The sequence below is a fragment of the Loxodonta africana genome, chromosome 14 (assembly GCF_030014295.1).
Source record: "Loxodonta africana isolate mLoxAfr1 chromosome 14, mLoxAfr1.hap2, whole genome shotgun sequence".
NCBI lineage: Eukaryota > Metazoa > Chordata > Mammalia > Proboscidea > Elephantidae > Loxodonta > Loxodonta africana.
This window is the reverse complement of record NC_087355.1, coordinates 91,367,353-91,387,176: the sequence shown is the minus strand read 5'-3', so window position 1 is coordinate 91,387,176 and position 19,824 is coordinate 91,367,353. Positions and strand designations below refer to the sequence as shown.

Here is a 19,824-nt window from a genome sequence, read left to right as displayed (position 1 = left end):
TCTTATACACAGAAAACCCTAAGGAATCCTCCAGAAAACTACTGAAACTAATAGAAGAGTTTGGCAGAGTCTCAGGTTATAAGATAAATATACAAAAATCACTTGGATTCCTCTACATCAACAAAAAGAACACCAAAGAGGAAATCACCAAATCAATACCATTCACAGTAGCCCCCAAGAAGATAAAATACTTAGGAATAAATCTTACCAAAGATGTAAAAGACCTATACAAAGAAAACTACAAAGTACTACTGCAAGAAATTAAAAAGGACATACTTAAGTGGAAAAACATGCCTTGCTCATGGATAGGAAGACTTAACATAGTAAAAATGTCTATTCTACCAAAAGCTATCTATACATACAATGCACTTCCGATCCAAATTCCGATATCATTTTTTAATGTGATAGAGAAACAAATCACCAACTTCATATGGAAGGGAAAGAAGCCTCGGATAAGCAAAGCATTACTGAAAAAGAAGAAGAAAGTGGGAGGCCTCACTCTACCTGATTTCAGAACCTATTATAGAGCCACAGTAGTCAAAACAGCCTGGTGCTGGTACAACAACAGACACATAGACCAATGGAACAGAATTGAGAACCCAGATATAAATCCATCCACATATACGCAGCTGATATTTGACAAAGGCCCAGTGTCAGTTAATTGGGGAAAAGATAGTCTTTTTAACAAATGGTGCTGGCATAACTGGATATCCATTTGCAAAAAAATGAAACAGGACCCATACCTCACACCATGCACAAAAACTAACTCCAAGTAGATCAAAGACCTTTTAAACATAAAGACTAAAACGATAAAGATCATGGAAGAAAAAATAGGGACAACCTTAGGAGCCCTAATACAAGGCATAAACAGAATACAAAACATTACCAAAAATGACGAAGAGAAACCAGATAACTGGGAGCTCCTAAAAATCAAACACCTATGCTCATCTAAAGACTTCACCAAAAGAGTAAAAAGACCACCTACGGACTGGGAAAGAATTTTCAGCTATGACATCTCCGACCAGCACCTGATCTCTAAAATCTATATGATTCTGTCAAAACTCAACCACAAAAAGACAAACAACCCAATCAAGAAGTGGGCAAAGGATATGAACATGCACTTCACTAAAGAAGATATTCAGGCAGCTAACAGATACATGAGAAAATGCTCTCTCAATCATTAGCCATTAGAGAAATGCAAATTAAAACTACGATGAAATTCCATCTCACTCCAACAAGGCTGGCATTAATCCAAAAAACACAAAATAATAAATGTTGGAGAGGCTGCGGAGAGATTGGAACTCTTATACACTGCTGGTGGGAATGTAAAATGGTCCAACCACTTTGGAAATCTTTCGGGCGTTATCTTAAACAGTTAGAAATAGAACTACCATACAACCCAGAAATCCCACTCCTCGGAATATACCCTAGAGAAATAAGAGCCTTCACACAAACAGATATATGCACGCCCATGTTTATTGCAGCTCTGTTTACAATAGCAAAAAGCTGGAAGCAACCAAGGTGTCCATCAACAGATGAATGGATAAATAAATTGTGGTATATTCACACAATGGAATACTACGCATCAATAAAGAACAGTGACGAATCTGTGAAACATTTCATAACATGAAGGAACCTGGAAGGCATTATGCTGAGCGAAATTAGTCAGAGGCAAAAGGACAAATATTGTATAAGACCACTATTATAAGATCTTGAGAAATAGTATAAACTGAGAAGAACACATACTTTTGTGGTTACGAGGCGGGGAGGGAGGGAGGGTGGGAGAGAGTTTTTTACTGATTAGTTAGCAGATAAGAACTGCTTTAGGTGAAGGGAAGGACAATACTCAATACATGGAAGGTCAGCTCAACTGGACTGGACCAAAAGCAAAGAAGTTTGTGGGATAAACTGAATGCTTCAAAGGTCAGCGGAGCAAGGGCGGGGGTTTGGGGACCATGGTTTAAGGGGACTTCTAAGTCAATTGGCAAAACAATTCTATTATGAAAACATTCTGCATCCCACTTTGAAATGTGGCGTCTGGGGTCTTAAATGCTAACAAGCGGCCATCTAAGATGCATCAATTGGTCTCAACCCACCTGGAGCAAAGGAGAATGAAGAACACCAAGGTCACACGATAACTAAGAGCCCAAGAGACAGAAAGGGCCACATGAACCAGAGACCTACATCATTCTGAGACCAGAAGAACTAGTTGGTGCCCGGCCACAACCGATGACTGCCCTGACAGGGAGCACAACAGAGAACCCCTGAGGGAGCAGGAGATCAGTGGGACGCAGACCCCAAATTCTCACAAAAAGACCATACTTAATGGTCTGACTGAGACTAGAGGAATCCCGGCGGTCATGGTCCCCAAACCTTCTGTTGGCCCAGGACAGGAACCATTCCCGAAGACAACTCATCAGACATGAAAGGGACTGGACAGTGGGTAGGAGATGCTGATGAAGAGTGAGCTATTTGTATCAGGTGGACACTTGAGACTGTGTTGGCATCTCCTGTCTGGAGGGGGGATGGGAGGACAGAGAGAGTTGGAAGCTGGCAAAATTGTCACGAAAGGAGAGACTGGAAGGGCTGACTCATTAGGGGGAGAGCAAGTGGGAGTACGGAGTAAGGTGTATATAAACTTATATGTGACAGTCTGACTTGATTTGTAAACGTTCACTTGAAGCTCAATAAAAGTTAATAAAAAAAATAAAATAAAATAAAAGGGAGCTTTAAATAAGCATAAAAGGGACATCAGGAGAGGGAGAAAAATGGGCTCATACTGAATGGAATAAAGCTTTTTCATTCTGACGAAACACTCTAAAAATTCAGACACTAATGTAATGTGTCTAATGTGTTGGTTTATAAGTTCTTGCTTGTCACTATAGCAACAACTACAAATTTGACTTTAGGATACTTTTATTTGGGAGAAGTTTCCATTTGATTACCATAAAAGCTATTTAACTTGGAGTTGATTCTTTGCATAGTATAAACTGCAAAAAACAAACAAGCATAGCATTTAAAAGTAGATCCATATATTTTTTTAAGTTGAGAGTTTATTTTTCTGTAACTTAATGTTTAAAAAAAATCAGTTAATTCAAATTATTATTTGAAAACACTGAAAGTTTAGAGAGTAGTGTATTTTTACACAAGTAGCGTGCACCTTTTACATTTGTTTGCCAACTGTGCCTTCCCTCTGCGAGGTATTTTCCTAAACACCACTGTTATGGATTGAATTGTGTCCCCCAAGTATGTGTGTCAGCTTAGCTAGGCCATGATTCCTGGTATTGTGTGATTGTCCACCATTTTGTCATCTGATGTGATTTTCCTGTGTGTTGTAAATCCTATCTCTATGATATTGATAAAATGGGATTAGCTGCAGTTATGTTAATGAGGCAGGATGCAATCTACAAGATTAGGTTGTTTCTTGAGTCAATCTCTTTTGAGATATAAAAGGGAGAAGCAGGCAGAAAGGATGGGAACATCATGCCACCAAGAAAGCAGCACCAGGAGCAGAGCACGTCCTCTGAACCCCGGGTTCCTCCGCGGAGAAGCTACTAGACTAGGGAAAGATTAATGGCAAGGGCCTTCCCCCAGAGCCCACAGAGAGAAAGCCTTCCCCTGGATCTGGCACCTTGAATTCGGACTTCTAGCCTCTAGACTGTGAGAGAATAAATTTATCTTTGTTAAGGCCATCCACTTGTGGTATTTCTGTTACAGCAGCATTAGGTAACAAAGACAGCTACTGTGGCAATTTTTTTTTTTTACTTGTTGCTGTAAAAAAAAAAAATGAGCATAGTGCACTTACAAAAATACCTCTCAGGAAGAAGGGACAGTTGGCAAACAAACATAGAAGGTGAGCGTTATTTGCATAAGATATGGTAATTATACTAAAAAATAAAAATGAGTCTTTGACACAAACTTAAAAAAAAAAAGAACTAAATTTAACCCATTCAAGATATCTCGCTCACTTTTTATGCCTCTTGAATTCTTTGGAAACGGGGTAGCACAATTTTAACACATTTATCCTCAAGGTGGGAGCCTTTTGAAATGCATGAAACTCAAAAATCCTGCCTAGGAGCCTCATTTTTGTGTAGATGGAGCATTGTCTTAGGTGATGCCTCTCAGATGTGTGAATTTCCTAAACTTTTGGCAGGTTGACCTCTATTCCTGTGAAATAAGCCTCCTCCAGTTACTGTGTTCTCGTGAGAATGTGCTTATCATGAGAATAAGCTGTTGCTAGTCTTCCTTCAGTCGTAGTGGCCCTTTTCTCCTTTATGCAATTTATGGTTTCCAGGTGTTACTGGCTCCTTTCTTTTCTAGCCTCTGAACAGTAAATAGTGCCTTTCCAATAAGGAATAATGCACGGCAGTGGTACTTTTCAAGAGATGGAACTCCTATGTTATTTTTACCCTGCATTCAATCCTAGGGCCCAATCATTGTGTCCACATGTGGCAGGTGAAATGCACCACTCTGGGCAGTCCTGCAGTGTCCCAGGGCAGCAGTTTCTGCTCCCTAGCTGTTAGTACTGCTTTTGTTCCAATGAAGAATACATAGTAGTGGTAATTTTCCTGAGATTCAAATTCCTTTAGTTTTATTTATTTTGTCTCTAAGTATTCCTTTTGCAGTAATGAAGAGACCATTGTAGTGGTAATTTCCCTAAGATAAAAAAAATCCCTTGGCTTTATTTATTTTGGCTGTAAGTATTGCTTTTGAAGTTAGGAAGAACACATTGTAGAATGTTTTGAAAAGTTTCATGAAAAACAATAAAAAGGCTAAGAAGGAGGAGACTAGAATGAAATATGTGTGTAGTCATTGCCAGGTGACTTCATGCTTTACCTCATGTTTTGCAAATTTTCAAGAAGTAAAATTTAAAAAATTTAAAAGCCAATTTTATCATTGACTCATATTGGCAGGATTTACATTGTCCAAGGCTGCTGGGACATATGTGATCCCAGGTAATGGGTATCAAAATCTGTAACTCATAACAAAAAGTCTGAATTGGTCCTTTAATAAGCATGCCTTTTTTTTTCATTAGTGAAAACATATACTATCAACAAAAAATTCGAGGGAGAAAAGAATTGGGTCTTGAAAGAATTAAAAAGTGAACAACTAAGTGAAGCACAAAAACGAGAGCTCACAGAAGATAAAAAGAAAAGGTTTTTTGTGAATACCTGAAGACAATTCCAAAATTAACTTCCTTTTAAAACGTAATGAATCTGAAGAGACTTCTTCCATTGAATGCTCAAGTGTAACGGGTACAAAAGTTTGTACTAGTACTACTAGTGCTGAAATTACTAATAAAAACCCAGTGCCGTAGAGTCGATTCCGACTCATAGTAGCAATATAAATATTATAGAATTTGTCCCAAATTCTGCATCCATTCCCGGCAGTAGTAACAAATTATTAATGGTGTAGAAAGAGAAACTATTATAGAATCTGAAATTGTCGAATCTGCAGACCCCATAAATAACAGAAATACAGATCCTGCTCTGTGGAATAATTTTTCTTCTAATGATGTAAATTATTGGATCAAAAGAGGGCCAAGTGATTGTCACCATCACAGAGGAACATTTGAAAATTCATGTTGAAAATTTCTGGATGGTAAAAAAGCAAGGTTCTGTATCCAGAACATATTTCTAGGGTAAAAATCTAATGGTGAAAATTATAACAGGGAGTGGCTACTCTATTCTTCAACAGTCAGCTCTGTATGTTGTTTTATTTGCAAACTATTCAGTCCCAAATAATTTAATTCTTGATTTGCTACAGATGGATTTGGCTACTAGAGCAACTCAAATATGATTTAAAGACATGAAAACAGTTTAAATCACAGATATTGTATGTTGTCATATTTAAACCCAAGACATGATTTTGGCTTAACTCACGAACTGGAACACAAATTATTGAAGAACATCACTACTGGAAAGCCATTTTGCAATGCATTGTTGCTGTCATTATAACAGTTGCTGAATGTGGACTATCTTTTGGGGGAAGAAATGAAGTGTTTGGATCCCCCAGAAATGGAACTTTTGGGGGTTTACTTGAATTTGTTGCTCAGTTGGATCCATTTTTAGCAGGTCACATCTCAAAACATGTTAAGACGAGAAGGAGCAACCCATCGTATATGTCTAAAATAACGTGGAAAATTAATAAACTTAATGAATGATAAAGTTTGATCAACTATTTTCAGTGAAAAAAGTATAGATCGATATTTCAATTTGTCTGTAGATTTCACACCTGATCTTTCTCATACAGCTCAGCTAAGTGTTGTTTTAAGATATATAGCTCCGATAGATGGAAAACCTGTCAAGCAATTGATCACTTTACTCTCTTAAAAAGTCATACCAGTGAAGAAATTGCAAATCAAGTACTTCACTATTTATGTAAAGTTTGCAAAATTGATTTTTCTAAGTGCAGAGGCCAGTCCTATGACAATGCTGCCATTTTCATATCATGTGCTATGCACACTGTGTATTCGCTTAATTTTGTAGGAAGTAGCACAGGAGATTGTTCTCTGGAAGCAGTTGATTTTTTTTTCTATTGTTCAGTTACTCACCACATTTTTTTGCTGCCTCTACTCACTGAAGGGCAGTCCTTAAAACACATTTAGGCAATGATCAAGTATTAAAATGTCTTTCTAATACACATTGGGAAGTGTATGCTGTAGCGATCCCGGAATCGTACACTCAGATTCTAGATGCCTTACAAAATATTGCTGAAGACCAGACACAGAAAGGGGATATGAAAAGAGCTGACGACATCGTCAACAAAATGCGAACATTAGAGTATCTATTTATGTTGATTATATGGAATAATATATTACAAAATTTCCATCAAACAAGTCCAACTCTCCAAAGTTTCGAAGTAAATTTAAAGACATGCACACTTCTCTCCCAGTCATTAACACAGTATTTACATAATTTAAGAGATGATTTTGAAAACACAACAAAATAAATACTGCCAAATACTGATCACCAAGCAGTTCACCATCACAGAAGCATTAGAAAGAAGCAAGGAAATGACAGAAGTGCTCCAGAAGTAGAGTGCCAGAGATTAATTCCACGTAACCACATACTATGCCATCATTGACACACTTGAATTTTGCATGAAAAGAAGGACAAAGGTGTATGAAGTTCTTTTGAGTAGATTTTCCTTCTTAAACAGTGTGGATATACCCAATGGAGAAGGCATGAATGCATCCAAAAAATTACTGCAGGCTTATCCCAATGAATCAAATGCAAGCCTTTACAGAGAAGTACAACAATTTCATTCTTACATGAGAACTAAGTTTACAGATTCAGGAAAGACAAATTTTACTCATGTAGGCATGTATGATTTCATAATAGATAAAATACAGTGCATATTTCCCAATGTTGAAATTGCTTTGTGCATATTCCTAACTTTAATGATCACAAATTGCACAACAGGATGCTCGTTTTCATCCCTAAAGAGCCTCAAAACGCCTCAGTGTACAAGAAAGACTCGATTCACTATCCTTATTATGTATGGAAGTTGATACTGTTTGGCAGCTTAATTGTGACGAAATCACTGAAGACTTTGTAAAAGCATAGAAACGTTTTTAATTATGACAGAGATGAAAAATCTATCTAAAAATAAAATGTAATTTGTTTTCTGATCATTAAATTTTCTTTTATGACATCTTTTGATTTGTTCATTTATAATTACAGCATTTATTACAAAACAAGCATCAAAACTGAAGGTTGAGCTGTGTCTTAGGCTGAGTTCCCTAGAGAAGCAAAACCAGTAAATCGTCTATATAGAGAGACAGAAAGAGAAAGAGAGAGAGAGATTTATATCAAGGAAATGGCTCGCCCAGTTGTTGAGGCTGGAAAGCCCCAAGTCCATGGGTCAGGCTGGAGGCTTCTCCTATCTCACGTAGCTGCAGGGGCTGGTGAACCCAAGATTTGCAAGTAAGCTGGCAGGTGCTTCCTTGCAGACTGCGGAGGGTGACGTATCCCAAAATCAGCAGGCAAGCCGCTAACTCGAGTCCCAAGAACCAGAAGTCAAATGAACAGAAGTCAGCTTCATGATTCAGAGTGAGCAAAAGCCCTCAAGCCTTGCCAGAAAGTCAACCTATATTGGATGCAGGCCACACCCCCAGGAAACTCCCTTTCAGCTGATTGGCTACTCACAGAAGATCCCATCATGGAGGTAGATCACATTATATCAGATATCATCATGGACATGATCACATAGTTACATAACTGCCAAACTACATCATAACTGCCAAACCACAGAGAATCATGGCTCAGCCAAGTTGACACACAACCTTAACAATTGGTGAAAGTCAATTTTTCGTTGTGGGATATCAACAGAATTTTACATTGATTGTTAAAACAACTAGGTTTACTGACTCATTTTCTTTGTAGTGGAATATTCTTTTTGTAGAAAATGTGGTATATAGTAAAAATCTTCATACCCTGCCTTCACTGAAAATTTTATAATCCAGTTCTTCTCATTCCACTATAATGGCATACACCACTTTTGCCTTCAATTGCTAATATTATAGTCACACCCAAAATGTTACAACATGGACACACATACATATATATGTATATATATAACTCACATATCATGTTGGATGCACGAGTGGGCAGAGGAGGGGGCACCACAGATTATCAGTGATTAGGACCTTCACATGCCTTAATCCAGCCCTGTCTGTGGTGGACAGGTTTCAGCAGAGCTTCAAGATCAAGACAGACTAGGAATAAAGGCCTAGAGATTTACATCCAAAAATTAGCCAATGAAAACCGTATGGATCACAACAGATCATTGTCTCAGCCCCCCAAGTTACAAGACACTCAAAAAATACAGTGGCTGCAGCAATGGACTCAAGGACACCGACTGTCGTGAAGATGGTGCAGGGCCGGGAAATGTTTCTTTCTGTTGTACATGGGATCACCCTGAGTTGGAGCTGACTTGAAGGCAGCTAACAACAACAAAGGAAGAAATATGAGTCTTGGTTGTCTGAAAATCTTTTGTTGACACCTTCAGGTGAGATCAAGAAAGTGGCATCATCAAGACTTGTGAAATAGGGGTCAGTGGCTTGAGAAGGTATCCACGAGACAGTAATGGAGCACTCTACTAGAAAATGCTACATCACCAACGCTGCTGGCAGCACAGGCACAAACTTTGTGAAAAACAAGGGTGCCAACTCTCTGTATGGAAGGCAATCTACAATAAGGCGGACAAGTTCTAGAAGGATTTGAATCAATCCAAGTGTTTCATATCTTCAAAAATGACATGATCCTACATGCAAAAAATCATAAAGAATCCACAGACTACTAGAATTAATACAGAAATTCAGCAAGGTTATGGGATACAAGATCAATATACAAAAATCAATTGTATTTTTATCACTTTCTAACAGAAGGCTTTCAGACAACAACCAGAACTGTATACACTAGAAATAAACAATCTGGAAGCAATCTAAGAAGAAATTAAGAAAACAATTTCACTCACAATAGCATAAAAAAAAAGAGTAAAATATGTAGGAAAAACTTAACAAAAGAAGTGCAAGACTTGTACACTGAAAACTACAAAATGTTACTGAGAAAAATTAAAGATCTAAATAAATGGAGAGATAGTCTACGTCCATGGACAAGGACACTCAATATTATTAAGATGTCAGTTCCCCCCAAATCGATCTATAGATTCAGCACAATCTTTATCAAAATCCCAACGGGCTCTTCTGCAGATTATTGATAAGCTGATCTTAAAATTTACATGAAAAGTCAAAGAACCCAAAACAGAGTTAGGCAAAGAGCTCTTAGCTACAAACCAAAAGCATGATCCACAAATTAAAAAAAAAAAAAAGTAAATCAGACGTCATCAACAGTAAAAACCTGAATGCTTCAAAGGACACCGTGTTGTTGTTGGACGCCATCCAGTCCATTCTGTCTCACAGTGACCCCATGTGACAGAGGAGAACTGCCCCATAGGATTTTCTAGGCTGTAATCTTTATGGGAACATCACCACGTCTGTCTCCAGCAGAGCCGCCGGGTTGGTTCAAACGGCCATCCTTTTTGTTAGTAGCTGAGCACTTAACCATTGTGCCACCAGGGCTCCTCATTAGTTATTAAGGAATGCAAATTAAAACCACAATGAGAAACATTTCACACCCACCAAAATGACTATAATCAAAAAGATAAATAATAACAAGGACTGAAGAGGTTATGGAGAAATTAGAACCCTTATATATTGCTTGCGGAATATAAAATGGTACAGACGTTTTGAAAAACAGTTTGGCAGTTTCTTAAAAAGTTAAACATAGACTTTCTGTAGCCTTTCTGTACAACACTGCAGTTCTACTTCTAGGCACCTAACCAAGAGAAATGAAAATACATCCGCACACTCATATTCAAATGCTCAAAGCAGCATTATTCATAACAGGCAAAAATTAGGAAAAACTCAGATGTCCATCAACATAGATGAGCATTGTGCGGTCCACCCACATGACAGGCCACCACTCGGCAGTAAAGGGACGGACTGCTGATCCCTGCTACAATACGGTCGAACCTCGAAAACACCATGCTCAGTGAAAGAAAACGGATGGAAAAAATTACAGCATGTGTGATTTCACTTATATGGTATGTCTTGTTGATGTTGTTAGATGCTGTCGAGTCAGTTCCAACCCATTGCGACCCTGTGTACGACAGAATGACACTGCCTGGTCCTGTGCCATCCTCACAATCAGAGCTATGCTTGAGCCTGCTGTTGCAGCCACTGTGTCAATCCATCTTGTTGAGGGTCTTCCTCTTTTTTGCTGACCCTGTACTTCACCAAGCGTGGTGTCCTTCTCCAGGGACTGATCCCTCTTGATAACATGTCCAGAGTATGTGAGATGTACTCTGGTTGCACTTCTAAGACAGATTTGTTCGTTCTTTTGGCAGTCCATGTTATATTCAGTATTCTTCGCCGACACCACAATTCAAAGGCGTCAATTCTTCTTTGGTGTTCTTTATTCATTGTCCAGCTTTCGCGTGTATATGAGACAATCGAAAATACCATGGCTTGGGTCAGGTGCACCTTGGTTCTCAAAGTGACATCTTTGCTTTTTAACACTTTAACGAGGTCTTTCCTGGCAGATTTGCCCAATGAAATACCTTGTTTGATTTCTTGACTTCTCCTTTCATGGACATTATTACGGATCCAAGCAAAATGAAGTCCTTAACAACTTCAGTCTTTGTACGTTTATCATGATGATATTTACTGGTCCAGTTGTGAGGATTTTTGTTTTCTTAATGTTAAGGTGTAATCCATACTGAAGGCTGTAGTCTTTGGTTTTCATCAGTAAGTGCTTCAAGTCCTCTTCACTTTCAGTAGCAAGGTTGTGTCATCTGCATATCACAGGTTGTTAATGAGTCTTCCTTCAACCCTGATACTGAGTTCTTCATATAGCGGCTACTCGAATTGTTTCCTGAGTATCGTATCTCCGTTTCTTGGTTTCTTCTTTCATCTTTAGTTGCTTCCTAAGAAATGGTGCAAAGGAGGTAATTTTTTTTTTTTTTTGAGACTTAGCAAGTCTGAGAATATCTCTATTTTATCTTTACACTTGCTTGATAGTTCAGCTGGGTCTAAAATCCTAAATTGGAGGCCATTTTCCTCATCGATTTCTCTATTATACTCTATTTTCAAGGGTTGCTGCTGGGAATTCAGATGACATTCAGATTCTTTGGATGTGATCTATTTTTTGGTGTTTTTTTGTTTTTGTTTTTGTTTTTGAACATCTCTAGGAGTCTCTGTATTGCCTGTGATTTGAAATTACGTGTTAATACTCATTGGTGTGGATCTCTTTATTTTTATGAGCCATGAGCCCTTGGTGAACTGTTACAATTTAGAAACTCATGTCCTTCAACTCTGGGGAGTATTCTTGAACAATTTCCTAAATAGCTTTTTGGCACCTTTTTGTCTGTTCTTTCTGGTGCTACTTTTATTTTGGTGATAGATCACTGAACTGAAAAATCTAGTTTTCTTATTTATTGTTTCCTATTATCCACTCATTTGTTTGTTTTCGTGGTTATTGTTCTGCTTTCTGAGAGATTTCCTAAACTTTAGCATCCAAAACTTCTACTGAATTTTTAACTTCTATCGTATATATTTTTTTAATTTCCAAGAGCTCTAGTTCTTTTTTGCTTGTTCGCTTTGCTTTGTTTTCTGAAAATTCTTTCCTCATTGCCTCCTATTCCTTTGTCTTGAATAAAATCTTTTACCTCTCTAAAAACATTCATCATAGTTTTTTTTTTTTTTAATTCTGTACATTGTCCCTGTTTCTTCCAAGTTCTTTTTATCTACATGTTGGTGAAGTGAAGCTTTCCTCAATATCTGGTGATACTGAGCTGTCTGTGTTTATAAGATACTTTGGGAAACTGTGCGCCTGGGCAAGGATATTTGTGTAGCGGAGTACTGTAGGGTGATAGAAGTGAGCCATTTCACCTTGGGAGTCCCCGGTTGTGCGTATCTATAGGTCTTCTTTCTGGGTTGGTGAATTTATCTGAAAGGAGTCAGCCTGGGGCTTACAAACCTGGCAGATGGCATCCTGGGGGCCAAATGGATGAAGGGGTCTGGACCATCTCAATGTTGAGTAAGGACAGACACTTTCACTTAGTCCCCCTCTATCAATACAGATCCCAATGTTTTTCGTACAGGGTTCCTTTGGGTCAACATTTCCAGAGAGCAAACTTTCAGTCCTCTGCTGGGGTGGGGGAAGGGACCAGGCTTCCAACCAAGAGCCTGCTTTTCACCCACACCTCCACTTTCAAATAAAAAACCAAACCCATTGCCATCGGGTTGGTTCCTACTAATGGCGACCCTATAGGACAGAGTAGAACTGCCCCACAGGACTTCCAGGGAGTGGCTGGTGGATTGGAACTGCTGACCTTTTGGTTAGCAACTGAGCTCTTAACCATTGTGTAACCAGGGTTCCTTCAAAGGTACTAACCTGTTAAAAACCTGTTGCCATTGAGTTGAAATCGAGTCAGGGTGAGCCTGTAGCACAGAGTAGAACTGCCCCACAGGGTTTCCAAGGAGCACCTGGTGAATTCAAACTGCCGGCCTTTTGGTTAACAGCCATAGCACTTAACCATTATGCCACCAGGGTTTCCAAGGTACTAGGTGCCTCCAATTCCTGAGTCCATCTGGGGCTCCACAACTGACAGATTTCGGCTTAAATGACTGAGCTAGTTACCATCTGTCCATCCTTCCTCCAGCTTGATCTGTGGGTTTAAGCCTTTATCACCCTCTTTCTATCATTGCACAGGGAACAGAGGTAAGCACACATGCACGGGCCACCACATGGATACAGTTTCCCTTCACGAGCTGGTTATCACCAGCCTGCTTGCCTGCCTTTCCCCTTCCTTCCTTCCTTCACCCCGTCCCTTCCTTCCTTCCTTCACCCCGTCCCTTCCTTCCTTTCTTCCTCCAACCCAGCCTATCCCAGCTCCTCAGAAATCCCTCTGTGTTTCAGGTCTATGGGTGGCATCTGCACAGGTTCCTAGCAGTGAGAAGATGAAAACTTTTCTTTTTCCTTTTTTTTTTTTTACCTTTCCTATATTGTTTTGGATTCCTGGTGGTGCAGTGGTTAAGCATTCGGCTGCTAACCAAAAGGTCAGTAGTTCAAATCCACCAGCTGCTCCTTAGAAACCCTATGGGGCAGTTCTACTCCATCCTATAGGGTTACTATGAGTACAAATCGACTCGACGGCAATGGGGTTGTCTTAATTACCTTGTGCTGTTATAACAGGAATACCACAAGTGGATGGCTTTAACAAAGAGAAATTTATCTCTCACAGCCTAGGAGGCTAGAAGTCCAAAATCAGGGTGGCAGCTCCAGGGGAAGGCTTTCTCTCTGTTGGCTCTGGGGGAAGGTCCATCTCATCAATCTTCCCCTGGTGTAGGAGCTTCTCAGCACAAGGACCCCGGGTCCAAAGGATGTGTTCCACTCTTGGTTCTTCATCCTTGGTGGCATCAGGTCCCCCTGTCTCTCTGCTTGCATCTCTGTTTTATATCTCAAAAGAGATTGACTCAAGACACAACCTAGTCTAATAGATTGAGTCCTGCCTCATTAACATATCTGCCTCTAATTCTGCCTCATTAACATCACAGAGGTAGGATTTGCAACACATAGGAAGATCACATCAGATGACAAAACGGTGGAAGATTACACAATGCTGGGAATCATGGCCTAGTCAAGTTTACACACATTTTGGAGGGACACAATTCAATCCATAAGAGGGGGTAAATACTGTGTTGGCGATTTGAATGGGAATTTGAAGCAAGGGAGATTAAAAGCATGGGGTCAGCTTAGTCCCCATTTGTTCCCCCCATTATTACCTCATCATTACAAAGCATCATATGATTTGATCACTAATATGTACCAAATGCTCAGTGGAGCGCAGACAGTTTTGGTTCATTAATTCTCATTCTTACAACACTTCTTAAAGGTAGTTATTATCCTGGTTTTACAAAGAAGAAACCAAGACTCAGAGAGGTTAAACAATATGCCCACAGCCACACAGCTTAAAATGCCCCTCTTGTGTGTGTGGAAGCCTGTGTTCTCTGCATGAGGCTGCTGCCTACCCTAGGAAAACGGAAGGGATTCCTTGCTGTTTCCTGTTGAAGAGTTTTCACACATCTGGCTTGACACCTGCTCACTCTTCACCGGCAGCTCCAACCTCAGCCACCTCTCTCCCCTGAGGCTCTCTGGAATGCTCGTCTCTGAGCCTTGCCCTCCTACCTAGCAGCTGCTTTCTCTCCGCTTCCTGGCCTCCCAGCCCCTGTCAGCCTCTGAGGGAGCTGCCGCCAAGGACACCACTCAGACTGAGCTCCCCCACTTCACACACCCTCCACTTGCGTGCTCTAGTGCAACCACGTGCCCATGGCCCTAGTCTTGAGACAGCTCTGGACTCTGGCATCTAAGGCCCCTCCCCACCTTGAGTTTGCCCCCTTCCCTGTCCCTGTGGCTGACCACCCTCACCCTCAGATGGCCTTGGAGCCTCCTCAAGACCTGGTGACACCCCACCTGCAGCTCCCCCAACCTCTAAGCGCAGATCCCCCAGCCTTTCCCACCTGCCAGAAGGCACTCTCCTTTGTCCCCTCTCCTCCTTCCCCAGCCCTGCATGAGGGATGGGGTTCTCTGCACACCCTTCTGCCCACTACCTGAACAAGGAGCCAGGCTTTTGTCCTCCTGGCTTCACTGTCCTTTGTTTGGGGAGAGAGCAGAGGCAGTGAGAAGCCCTTTCAAAGCCCTTTGTCCATTCAAGAGCCAACACAAGGTCCTGGAGATAAACAGCAGAGGCGCCTTTGCAGTCCAGGAAAAGGAAGAGTGAGCCCCAGGACAGGACAGGCCAAGGAGGGGCCAGCCCAGGGCAGTGACCTTGAATCTCAGGGGCTGGGCACAATGGGCCTGCCAGCAGACTGAGGCCCACATGGTCCAAGCAATCCCTTAGCTTTACAGATCTGGGTGGGATCCTGGGGATGGGGGCACACACAATAACCAAGTTGGGGCGGGGGGGAGGGATCAGACTAGGCTGACTGACGAACATTAAGGATACAGCATTTCCCACACATCCCTGCCCTGGTAGCCTGAGCCAGCCCTACCTGACTGCCTCCCACACCCATGTCCAGGCCCTTCTGTCCCCAGCTCAACCCAGGGCGCTCCAAATGCCTCTCTGGCCCCCCGCCACTCCCCCTTTGCCATTTCTACCACCTTCATTGAGCAAGAAGAAGCTGCCCAGAGGCAAAGCCGCAGCGTTGGGCGGGTGATGAGCAGATTCCCAGATTTCAGGAACAGGGAGCCCAGAGTAAGGGCCAGGTGAGCTCTCAGGCCAGTCCCTGAGGGAGTCAGCCTCAGTTTCCTTATCTAAGATCTCCTAAGGTTGACGGGAGAGTTAAGGAAGTAAGGTAAACCTGCATGGGGAAGGTACTGAGAGATAGTTCCATTACTACTGGGTGACAAGGAGGCTGAAGACCAGGACCTTGCAGATGGCACTGGGTTCTGGAAGTTAGGAGACAAGCGCCTCGCTGGGCTCCTGGCTTCTTGGGAGTGGCTATGCCCCCTGCCTAGTTGTCCCCACCGTCCCCACTGCCCAGCTACCTGCTCCGGGGTGTTCCCATCGTCAGCGTAGATCCGGGGGTCGGCTCCGAGCTTCAGCAGCACCTCCACCGCCTCCAGGTGGCCCCCGAAGGCAGCTCGGTACAGCGGGGTCCGGCCAAAGGCGCCCTGCGGGAAGGACCCCCTAAGCAACAGCCCCCCACCCCTCATGGGGAGCACACCCCCTAGAGGCGCCGCCACCCACCTTGCTGTTGGGGCTGGCACCTCGCTCCGCCAGCAGCTGTATGGCCTGTGGCTGCCCGCCCGCAGCCGCCTCCGACAGCGGCGTGTTGTGGTTGCTGTCCTCACACTCCACCATTTCCACGCACCTCTGCAGCCGCCGCGCCTGGCCGGCCTCGTCGTGGCCCACGCCCTCGCTGGTCAGCAGGTCCTCCACCTCGGTGCAGGGGGGCCGGTCAGCAGCCGGGCCGCCTCTGGACCGCACCGCGGGACCCCCACTTGCCACATCCCGCACCTGTTGGACCCCAAAACTGCCCCACTCCATCTGGACCCAGCACCTGCCTGGACCCCTGGCCACCCAGACTCCCACTCATCGGGACCACGGCCCAACCAGACCTGGCGTCCACCTGAACCCCACCCCACCCCACCCGACCCTGCCCGCTGCCCCGCCAACCTCCTTCAGCACCGCCCGGATCTCGCCCACGTTGCCGTCGAAGGCTGCCTCCAGCAGGCGGTGGCGACGCTGCATGTCCTCACGGCGCCTCCGCTGCGCAGCCTCTTCCTCTTCTCGCCGCCGCCGTGCAGCTTCCTGCTCCCGGCGCACCATGGCCAGGAAGGCCTGCGAGAGCAGGGGCTCTGGGGGCGCCAGCCTGGACCTAGCCCACGGCCAAAGCCAGGCCCCGTCCGAGGTCCACCTTCCCCCTCCCCTTCCCCTGAGGTCTCTGCCAGCGTCCCGGCCACAGGCCACGGTTTCCCAGCCAAGAGGCCTCTGCCCCCCAGCCTTGAGGTCACTGCCCCCAGTCTGAAGTCAAGAACTTCACCTACCCTCAGGTCATGACCTCACCACCCTAAGCTCCCCCAGGCTCTGACACCTGGTATTTCTGTCTCCTCCCGGCTCCCGCCCCCGGGAATCCTGAGGCTGCCCAGCGGGCTGGCCTCACCTCCCTCTGCAGCTTCTCCATCTGCTCCAGGTGTTCCTGCTGTTCCTGCTGCCGGCGCACCAGCTCCCGCCTGGCCAGGAGCCCCCGGAAAGCACACTGGATAACGGTGGCCGCCCTGTCCTTCGCAGTCAGAGCTGAGGTGGGGAGAGGCCACACTCAGGAGGCCAGTCTCCCCTCCAAACTCCATCCACCGCTGCCAGGAGGCCTCCATCACCTCCGGGTGTTAATACTAAGAGGGACCCTCCCCACAGGTGAGAGAGGACCAAGAATGTCCCCAAAACCCACAACACAGCCCTGCAACACAGCTCAACAACAAACCCACGACGCAGCCCCACAACACAACCCCACAACACAGCCCTACAACACAGCTCAATAACAAACCCACAGCGCAGCCCCACAACACAGCCCTGCAACACAGCTCCACAACACAGCCCAACAACAAACCCACAACACACCCCCACAACACAGCGCTGTAACACAGCTCAACAACAAACCCACAACACAACCCCACAACACAGCTCCACAACACAGCCCAACAAACCCACAACACAGCCCCGCAACGCAGCTCAACAAACTCAGAACACAGCGCCACAACACAGCCCTGCAACACAGCCCCACAACACAGCTCAACAACCCCACAACACAGCTCCACAACATAGACCAACAACAAACCCATAACACAGCCCCACAACACAGCCGCGCAACGCAGCTCAACAACAAACTCACAACACAGCCCCGCAACACAGCCCCACAACACAACAACCCCACAACACAGCTCTACAACACAGCCCTGTAACACAGCCCCATAACACAGCCCAATACAACAAACCCACAACACAGCTCTACAACAGAGCTCGATAACAAACCCACAACACAGCCCAACAACAAACCTGCAACACAGCCCCACAACACAGCTCAGTAACAAACGCATAACATAGCTCCAACAACAAACCCACAACATAGCCCCACAACACAGCTCCACAACAAACCTACAACACAGCCCCACAACACAGCTTAACAACAAACCCATTAACACACCCCCACAACACAGCTCAGTAACAAACCCATAACACAGCTCCACCACACAGCCCAACAACAAACCCACAATACAGCCCTGCAACACAGCCCTGCAACACAGCTCAACAACAAACCTACAACATAACCCCACAACACAGCCCAACAACAAACCCACAACACAGCCCTGCAACACAACCCTGCAACACAGCTCAACAACAAACCCACAACACAGCCCCACAACACAGCTCCACAATACAGCCCAACAACAAACCCACAACACAGCCCCACAACACAGCCCAGCCAGACTAATTCGTGGCTGCCAAAGGCGGAAATAGAGGACCCAGATCTCTCATCAAATCTCTGACCTCCCACCACCCACCCACACACAGCTCAACCTGGACGACGTGGCTGAAGGAGTCGGTAGAGATGCAGAGAAGAGATGAGGAAAATAGAGCAGAGGAGCCCTGTGGTCCCAGAGGACCCCCTTCCTGGAAGGGCAGAAGGACCCTCTGTGTCCAGGCTCTGAGTCTTCAGAAGGTGAAACCTGGGAGAGGATCCCAATCACAGCCCCACAGGATCTCAGAAGAGGGAGTGGAGCCCAGGGCTCACCAGATTCGGCCACACCCCACCCTGTGCCCTTGGCCACACACAGGAGGCTGACCCTGACCCTCGCATGCTGGCCTCCAGGGGGGTCCCACGGCACGGTCTGCAGAGGGCATGCATGCCTGACCATGCGACTTACCAGCCTCAGTGTGCTTTCCTCTACAACGACCCAGACATGGGCATATACCCTCCTCAGAGCATTCATAACAGTCTAATAACAGAACACTTGTGACTCACACAGTTCCTTGACCCTAGCAAATGCTCAATATGGGTGCTAGAATTATGACTCTGTATCTCAGAACAGAGAAGACCTGATCAGAGCTGGCCACCATAGCCAGGCTCAGCATGACATGACAAGGCAAGGAAAGAGCACACACATCTTGTAGGGGGACAGCATGGCAGCTAGAGGACAGCTAGGAACCAGGCAAGAAGAAGACATGCGACCCAGCCAGGTCTCCACAAGCACATCAAGCCACAAACAGTCTTGATGAAAACATTAAATTCAGTGAAACAAGGGGTCAAAGATAAGATGGGTGAGATGGCAGAATGAGGTAAAGAAGGGAGTAAGCAAAGAAAAAGAGACACAGTAAAAACAAAACTCAGTCCTACAGACCTGTCTTAGCTATCTAGTGCTGCTGTAACACAAATACCACAAGTGGATAGCTTTAATAAACAGAAATTTATTCTCTCACAGTCCAGGGGACGAGAAGTCCAGATTTAGGTCACCAGCTCCAGGGCAAGACTTTCTCTGTCTGTCAGCTCTGCGGGAAGGTCCTTGGCATCAATCTTCCCTTGGTCTAGGAACTTCTCAGCACAGGGACACCAGGTCCAAAGGACGTGCTCCACTCCTAGCACTTCTTTCTTGGTGGCATGAGGTCCCCAAGTCTTTCTGCTAGCTTTTCGCTTTTATATCTCAAAAGGGACTGACTCGATATACAACCTAATCCTGTAGATTGTGTCCTGCCTCATTAACA

The 19,824-nt window shown here is 44.2% G+C and overlaps 1 protein-coding gene across 1 annotated transcript in view; it reads right to left on the bottom strand.

Moving 5' to 3' along the window:
- The window catches only part of IQANK1 (IQ motif and ankyrin repeat containing 1), a 37,897-nt gene extending 18,917 nt beyond the window's left edge, over nt 1–18,980 (bottom strand). The window contains exons 1-5 of the mRNA XM_064267684.1: nt 18,857–18,980; nt 17,231–17,364; nt 16,744–16,908; nt 16,315–16,506; nt 16,113–16,238 (exon numbers count right to left, since the gene is read on the bottom strand). Coding sequence (XP_064123754.1) covers nt 16,113–16,238; nt 16,315–16,506; nt 16,744–16,908; nt 17,231–17,364; nt 18,857–18,980 — 741 coding nt within the window. The remainder of the gene's footprint in view (nt 1–16,112; nt 16,239–16,314; nt 16,507–16,743; nt 16,909–17,230; nt 17,365–18,856) is intronic.
- Nucleotides 18,981–19,824: the final 844 nt, after the last annotated feature.